The 8971-nt window shown below is 35.1% G+C and overlaps 1 protein-coding gene across 2 annotated transcripts in view; it reads right to left on the bottom strand.

Annotated features, from left to right (window-relative positions):
* Window positions 1-3310: 3310 nt before the first annotated feature.
* Window positions 3311-8971, bottom strand: part of LOC107739015 (polypyrimidine tract-binding protein 2-like) — a 13304-nt gene continuing 7643 nt past the window's right edge. For both annotated transcript variants that reach the window (XM_016550975.1, XM_016550974.1), the window contains exons 9-14: window positions 8515-8630; window positions 6899-6932; window positions 5629-5721; window positions 4869-5085; window positions 4707-4784; window positions 3311-4614 (exon numbers count right to left, since the gene is read on the bottom strand). In XM_016550975.1, the coding sequence (XP_016406461.1) occupies window positions 4485-4614; window positions 4707-4784; window positions 4869-5085; window positions 5629-5721; window positions 6899-6932; window positions 8515-8630 (668 nt within the window). In that variant the 3' untranslated portion in view covers window positions 3311-4484. The remainder of the gene's footprint in view (window positions 4615-4706; window positions 4785-4868; window positions 5086-5628; window positions 5722-6898; window positions 6933-8514; window positions 8631-8971) is intronic.

Consider the following 8971-nt stretch of genomic DNA (forward strand, 5'->3'; position numbering starts at 1 on the left):
ACAAAGATTAGACAAAAATTTTCATCTTTACTGTAATTAAATGATGTAAATAAAAACAACTGCTGATGAAAATGACACCATTTACAATGTTCTCGAAGAAGAATGACTTTCAAATAATCAATTAAGTCAATATTAATTGATGTGCTTTGTGTGCTGAAGCTGAACATAACGATAAAATGAAGCATTTTGCTAGACTTAACACCCAAATGCACCAAATACATGTGAAATGAATGACCTTTACAAACGTAATATTACAATACATGTAATCTGACACAAATGCACGACTGATCTTGAAAGTCACATCATAGTCAGAATGTTTTGTGAATACTTCCTTTTTGTAATAAAATGCTAAAACATGAACAATGAATATCTAAAGCATAAAGAATTCGCAATGTTGCATTCACAACATCACTTACAGTAACATTTGTACTCGGATTTTAAAATGTAAATATCAACTCTTAATATTTCTTAAATATATCTAATATTCATGTTTTAAATAGTTTAAGTACATATGCAGCAATAATGTGAAAACACTTTTTGCTTCTTTTTTTATTTATATGCGTGTAAAAAATGTGTCTAAACTTGGCAGTCTAGTCGAACGAGTCAAAAATGGCATCTGTTCTTATCTACAGTTCTTTCCAGGAATGGCATTGTGGAATACAGCATCTCTAACAATGTTTTGTGAATACGCACTTTTTGTAACAAAACGCTAAAACATGAACAATGAAAAAACTAAAGTATAAAGAATTTGCAATGTTGTATTCACAACATTACTCGTTGTAACAACTTGTACTTATTATAATCATATTTCAGGAGCTTCGGTTTTAAATTTAAAAGATATTTTCAACAAAACAAAAACAATAACTTGTGTAATATTGCTTAAAGGGATAGCTCACCCAAAAATGAAAATTCTGTCATTAATTACTCACCCTCATGTCTTTCCAAAGTGTCGAAGACTGACACGGAAGAGAAGAAATTGTTGAATAAAGTCGTTATTTTGGGGGGTTTCTTGCGCACAAATAGTATTCTCGCAGCCCCATTGAACCACTGCTGTCACATGGACTATTTTAACGATGTCTTTACTACCTTTCTGGGCTTTGAACGTTTCAGTTGCATTGCTGTCTATGCAGGGTCAGAAGCTCTCGGATTTCATCACAAGTATCTTCATTTGTTCCAAAGATGAACAAAGGTCTTAAGGGTTTGGAACGACATGAGGATGAGAAATTAATGACAGAATTTTCCTTTAACTATATGTTAATTTTTAATAGTTTAAGTACATATTATGCAACAATAATCTGAAATAAAAACAACTTTTTGCATTTTTTTTTTTATTCATTTGTGTGTAAAAATGGTCTTAACTCTTGGCATTCTGGTCAAATCAAAAAACTGCATATGATATTATCTACAGTTCGTTCCTACAGGAAGTTGAAGTTGAGTGCACAGAATTGTGGGATATAGTATCTCTCACAGTGTATTCAATGTATTTTTCTCTATACAGAAAATCAGCAGATATACTGAACAGCCATTCTTTATGAAATACTTTGAGTATTGAATTTGTTTCCTACAAACATTATATGCACCATCTGTGTTTAGCATTGAAAAGAACCTAGAAAAACTTGATCGTAAAACGGTAAACGAGAGCAAAAATGCTAACTAACACATAGCTTTGTTCTACATTAAGACATCAGGTGTAAATCTCCTCGCCAACGGTCTTATTCCAAGCAAGAAGGGTTTATATGAAAAACAAAAGACCAGGGGAGAAGACCTGCTCCCTCCCCCTGTGCCAGCGTAATGGCGGGTGGATACAGATGTCTGGAGCACATGATTCACGCTCCAGACGAGGTATTGATTTGGTCTGGGTCCCTGCTCTGATTTATTGTGTCATTTTTGTTTATAAAGGTAGATCGAGAACACGAGTGTTTCGATTTAAGTGTGCAAAATAAAAGCAGCGTGGAGCAACGCTGCCGTCTGGCCTGTGATGAATTGCAGCATCCGGAACCCAACTTTGAAACAGGCTAGAGGATTGTCTTCATCAGACAAGACAAGACAGGACGTCCATCACAGGGCGACCATCCAACACAGAGACTCAATAACGGCACAGAGCGAGAAAGCGGTGAAATGAAGGACTGCTGAAGGGGGAGTTAGACAACCTTTGTTTTAGGCAAAGAAAAGAAACTTTCGGACCCATGCGACTAGTGGTTTAAGCCTCACAGCCAACAGACTTGAAAGTGACAAAATATTCATTGAAAATATACGTTCACATTTAGGTTTTATTGCACGCAAGTTTTGCTTTCAAATCCGGTCTTTTGATGCCGAGAAACACTCTTATGCAACTGCTAATGTAGAAAAGGGTTTGTTGTGGAACGAGAGACAAAAACTGAAAATGTTTCCTCTGCTCATGTCCATTATGACATCTCACCCAGAGATTTCATAATGATGCACAATACAGCATAAGCAATGGAGCGTTACTGTGTTTTTACTCATATATTTATGTACATGCTGTGTCTGCAATCTTTAAATTGTTCATTAGTTCGCTATTCACTATATAGCAAACACCATATATTCAGTACATGGGGAAACGATGAGTGAAAATGTGTGAATTTGAACACTACATGACATCCGGGATAACCAAAAACAATTTAAATTTCCAAAATACCACCTTCAATAAAATGTCAAACCACATATGTGTGTGGCTCAGATTGCATGCACTTTTTAATGTTTTAAATGACAACAGAAAAATATCTTCTTTTGAAGAGAAAGAAAAGATCTTTTCAATGCTTGGGTAAACACTTAGTATCACAAAAGTAGTACTTAATTATAAAAACAATAGTCTCAAAGCATATTCGAAAACAAAGAGATACATACAGAAATAAATGAAGGTCATGGAATGTTTTAAAGTGCATGCAAAATTCAGCAAATTCAGACTAATTTAAAAGAAAAAAGGCAAAAGCTGAGAAATTCAGTGCAAGGATCAATGTTTTTAAAAGTGGAAGGGCTGAAGCACATGAACATGTGATACAGAATTAAGTGTCAACTAAAAGGATCAAGTAAAAGGCAAAGCAATTTCATATCTAGGAAGGATGGATGGGTCACAAGCGAAAGGATTTACAGAGTGGGAAATGGTATTTTTTTTTAACACTTTTCTTGCCAAACAAATCTAAATTCATTTTTGGCCAAATCAGTTTTGCCAAAATTATTGACACTTCAAACTTTCTGAAGTTTTTTCCCACTCTGAAAGAGAACAAAACGTCAGAACCATTAAAAGAGGGAATAAACAATCGTGCAGGGCGAAAGAGAGAGAGAAAGCAAATACAGAACTACACAAGTGTTTATTGAGCATGCTACAGATAAAAGCAGAAAACAGGAAAGAGAAAGAGAAATCAAAACACACAACAGAGTCAAATCTTCCCGCTTTTGTTAGAAAAATTATTTTAATTGTGCCACATCTAAAACTATGCCGAATCATACATTCCTGCAGGGTTTAAAAAAAACAAAAATATACACAATCCTTTTGTCCCTCTCATAAATCGTAGTGTGGATTGCCAATCAATATTATTTATTTTTTACAGCTCTTCTCATAAGCCTGTCCATGAGTCTCTTTTCTTCTAAAAAGTGAACTAAAATGCTCAATCTTGGAGTAAATTAAGACTTTAGGCACATAAACTTTGGTCCCATCTACTGTACTCGTCTTTCAAAAAAAAATAAAAATAAAATAAAATTCACACAAAGTGATTTCCAATCCATGCAACACTAGGAATAAAGATGCACCTGTTGGTACATGCAGAGAAAAGTATGTCATAACCTTCCACTTAGGATAAAGACAATGCACATAGATGAAAGAAAAGCTAGGAAAATGGTGTAAAATGAGCAAATAAAAAGGGTTCATTCTCTTGTTTCCTTTCAAACAACATAAGGTTTAGCGGGATTGGTGGGTTAAGAATGGGCCTAACATCTCATAGTGACAATCACTAGAGAATCACAGTTTTATTTAAAATTCTTAAATCAAAATGTCACAGACATTAAGAACTGAACAAACAAACTGCAAAAAATTTAAATAAAAAGGAAAACGTCTTGAGAGGCTTTTACACATTATACAGATCTGACACAAAAGGGGAAAAAAAATAATTGTTTTAACAAAACAAATCTCACGCTCAGATGACTGCCTGGGTTTGAGAATATGAAGTATGAAAAGATTTCTGTAAGTTTTGTAAGGCACATTCTTTTCGGTTTATTGTAAGAGGTTCAGACTTTACACCAAAACACCTTTCCGCCACTGAAGAGGTTATGTGTCAGAGCGCTGACAAGAGGAAACGGGGTAAAAAAAAAATGCCCTTGAAAACAGTCACAATATTTCCTTCTTTCAACAACTTCTTGTGGAATGAAACTTGGGAAAATAAATTCTCAAAATTGTGGTCCCCAGTGTATTTAAACAGTCAACAGGTAACGGTAGAAAAGCAGTTGGGAGCAAGACCTCTCGGGTTGCTTTAGATGGTTGATTTGGAGAAGGAGACCTTCAGGTGGTGGTTATTACCCATGTTGTAATTATGGAGGTCGATGAGGCATTGAATAGCTTCCTCAATGGTTGTCATCTGAATTAGGGCCATTTTATGATCTCTGCAGAGAAAAAGGCCGGCAAAAACGGTCACACGAATGAAAGAAAAGGCAAAAGCATCATTTGATGAGGATCTGAACGGGGACAGACTTACTGGAAAAACTTGAAAGCTTTCACAGTGCCACCGGAGTTGGAGAACAGGACTCTGAGGTCTTCTTCAGTTATGTCTTGCCTTCAAAACATGACAGAAAAATGACTTAGCTCCCCGACGACTGACACAAAGATTGACAAGTGCCGAATACAGCTTTTTACTCACGGGATGTTTGACAGATGCAGCGTGGCAGAAGGAGGGAAAATGTTCTGGAAGTTCTTGGACCCTGGCTTTTTGAAACGATGCAGTGGTGAGTTTGTGAAGTCTTTCGTGAGACCCTGGTCGTCTAAACCGTCCCTCGGTAACTGAACGGTTTGGTGCTTCGACATCGTAACGCGAATGATCTTTGAATACATCTTCTGACCGTTTAGATGGCTCATTGCTGAGGCACATCCAAACAAAAAGAAATGAAAGGGTTAGAAATGAGAGGTCTCTTATGCTTATGAAGGCTACTTTTTTTTTTTTATCAAAAACACAGTAAAAACAGTAATACTGTGAAATATTATTTGAACGTATTTTAAAATGTCATTTATTCTTGTGATGGCAAAGCTGAATTTTCAGCAGCCATTACACATTCAGAAATCATTCTAATATGCTGATGTGGTGCACAAGAAAGATTTCTTATTATTAATGTTGAAAAGTTTATTTCAAAGGAGATCATGATACTTTTTTGATACTTTGATGAATAGAAAATGCAAAAAAATGTATTTATTTGAAATAGAAATCTTTTGTAACATTATAAACGTCTTTACTGTTGATTTTGATCTATTTCATGCATTCTTGTTGAATAAAAGTATTAATTTTTTTTTTTTTAAATCATCAAACACCAGTGTATTTTGCAACTTAATTGAATCTGACTGGCGTGTAAACTTAGCCATGACAATAACGGCTGTGCTGTTAGGGATGTTTCAGTATGCAGTCTTACCAAGCTGAGCCTGGTTCATATCGGCCATCTGTATCAGTGCGCTGTCTTTCTTATTAAAAAGAATCTTCACACGCTGCACATCCCCATAAACCCCTGCGAACAGAGCAGCCAGCAGCCGGAGAGGAAACGAGAGAGGGTGGAAAGAGTAAGGAGTGAGACTCAGAGAGTGGAAAGATAGACCGATAGACTCAAAGAACGTTCATCAAAATGGAGAAAACTAATCACAGCCTGACAAGAAGACTCGGATATATACACCCTCAAATTCAAAATGAATTAAGGAGGAACATAAATACTGTGCAAACTCAACCAAAGATCACATGCACTGAAACAAATTAAATACTTCAAAAGCCTGAAAAAAAAAAAAAAAAACCAAAAGACGTTTACTCTAAAAGCCAATTAATGGTAATGGTTTAAAGTCAACATGCAATGGCATTCGCAATCCATTTTATTTCCGTAATGTTATGTACTTCCAAGAACATTCAACAGGAAAAATATGTAGGGCTGGATCTGATTTTATCCATTTGGAATTGATTAATAAAAAGTGGATGTTCTATGCTAGAACAGAGCCCGAGTGTGAGTTTGCAGTTGATTAAAGGGCTACACCATGACCAGCACTCACTTTTGAGGCGAAAAATTAATGTAAAGTTCACTGCTATTAAGAAATTAAATTGCCATTATATTGTAACCTTTTTTACATTAACTAGCACTAAGTGTCTGCATTAATTATTTGTAACATTTTAGAAAAGTAGCTTCAACAATTACTAAACAACTAGTACACTATTGGTCACCAAAAATAAGAGAATAGATCAAACCAATAACTGGTTTGAAATTATATTTTTAAAAGTTATCTTTTTCCACTTAATTGGCTCTTTAATATCAAATTACAGATCAAAATACAGATAAACAAACATAGTGAAAGCCACAAAAATTTTTTTTAAAAGATGTACCATTTAAGTTGGATTAATTGAAATGTTTATTGCCAATAAAACCAGTTCAATTCTTTGTTGACTGCAAAATAAGGTCTAAAAGCAAAAATAAAAATCATTGAATTTTTTATTTGGATATGGGTTCTCAGACATGCAAAATCCATCAATACTCAGCACTGGGCATAAAAGAAAATTATTGGCCAAAATTTATAGGAACATTTAATAATGAATTCAATTATGTCAATTTTCATTTCATGTTGACTTTAAATAAAAGAAATAAAGCACATGAATAATAAGAATAACAGAAACAAAACAAAATAAAGGTAGAGCTAACAAGAACATACCGAAGAGCGTAAACAGACTGTGGGGCGTAACCATCTTTAGAAGGAGAGAGGAGCAAGCGGACAGAGAGAAGAGTCGAGGAAGAGCGGAGATGAACAGATCATCCATAACGGAGGGTGGTTTCCCGCAGAATGGTGAAGTGGTCATGGATCATGGTTCAGGGCGGTTAATTGGGGGGTCCGAAGTTTTGTTCAAGCAAAAAACAAAAAACATGAACAACAAGGTGTGGTCAAGGCATGGCAAAAAGAAGGGATTAAAAAAACAGGATATGAGGGGAGAAAGAAAAAGAGAGAGAGAGAGACAGGATGAAAGAGAGACAAAATCAAAATGGAGAAAAGAGGGAAGCAAATGCAGAAAACAAATGAGGGGGGGACAAAAAATATAATACAGGTCAGTACACAGGAAATGCAGGAGTTTGGTCAGAGAATGGCTGCTTTATGCATTTCTACATTGTATAAGCAAATAACTGTGCCAAATGTAGTTACCCAGTACCAGGGTAAGGATACATTCATACTAAAAAATAAAGAGGAGCATCGGATAATGATAATAATGACCTGAACAACGGCAGAGTTATGACGTTTTTAAGAGGCATGCAGGAGATTGAAGACCAGGAAAAGCTGAAAGCGTCACAGTTTCAAGCATTTGATTCACAGAGTTTTACCCGGTTCTTTGTGATTGCCATGCTTGTGTAGACATGAAACCACCTTTTAAAGTTATGGTGTGGACAGACAAAGTCACAACTGACCCCACATCAATACGTGAGGACTGACGTTTAAATAACACTGAAAATTTGTCGATTTTATCAGATGAGCAAAGGGGTAGTGCCACGTCCATGGTTCATTAGCTTTCAAAGAGTGAGAGCAAGACAGTTTATACAAAAAGAAAGAATGATTTGCTCTGTGGAAGTTACAAGGTATACGACCAGAAAGTTGTTAATCCAGAACTAATGGATTCAGATAATACAATCAATGAGAGTTTGTTGTTATTATAATAAACAAGTGGGTTTAAGAAAGACATGAGACAGTGAACCTCACAAAGAAATGTCTGGGTCATATTTCACCTCAAAATAAAAATGTGAAATTAGACTTTAAATAAAAGTAAATTCAGAATATAATAAGGACATATAATAGTTGGCTTTAGACCCAACAATTTTCTTCACAATTTATACTGTTTGCATTAAATATATTTCCAACAAATACCATGATGGAAACTTACAATTAAATTTAAACTACATGCAATAAAAAAAAAACACGAGTAATAAAAATACAAATTATATTAAAAACAAACAAAAAAATTAATAGTTAGGTTTTTTAAAAATGAAAAATAAAACTTTTTTATTTTTAAAAAATCAATTTGAAATAGTTTTAAAAATTGTCATTATTTAATTGAAAACATAAGCTTTATATTTTGAGGTTGAAATATGACCAGAGTATTTCATTTGAAGTTTTTTGTGAGTTACAATGCAAAATGGGGCAACAGCACTCTGCAAATACAAATAGGACTAAATCTTATAAAGGAAGCGGCATTTTCTATGAGTCTAAACATATAACATGGCATGACATGACAGACAGAAATATGTGAATGTGAAGGAGAGGTTGAGATGTAATAGTACACTGACCTCTTCATTTAGATTGCTAACGAGCAGCACTCCACTGGCTCCCGAGTGCCCAGACAGAGCAACTCTTCCAGCTGCAGCAGCGGCAGCAGCAGCCGCGCTCAACGGGCTCAGAGCACCTGGAATCACACAGGGAGGTGTAAATGGGCATTCTAGTTCAGAAGTTACATTAAAAATTATATTACATGCATGAACATACATAAACAGAACTGCAAAATTTGTAGGGTGATGCTGTATATTTAATAGGTAGCCATTCAGCCAACTTTAACTGTAGAGAAAAGTTAAAGGGGTCATATGATGCTTTTTTAAAGATCATTATTTTGTGTATTTGGTGTAACAGAATATGTTGACATGCTTTAATGTTCAAAAAACACATTATTTTTCAAATACTGTACATTATTGTAAGTCCTCTATGCCCTGCCTCTCTCAAACGCTTCGTTTTCTACAAAGCCCCCTCCTT

Source organism: Sinocyclocheilus rhinocerous, unplaced genomic scaffold (assembly GCF_001515625.1).
Source record: "Sinocyclocheilus rhinocerous isolate Xijiao unplaced genomic scaffold, SAMN03320098_v1.1 scaffold1697, whole genome shotgun sequence".
Classification (NCBI taxonomy): Eukaryota; Metazoa; Chordata; class Actinopteri; order Cypriniformes; family Cyprinidae; genus Sinocyclocheilus; species Sinocyclocheilus rhinocerous.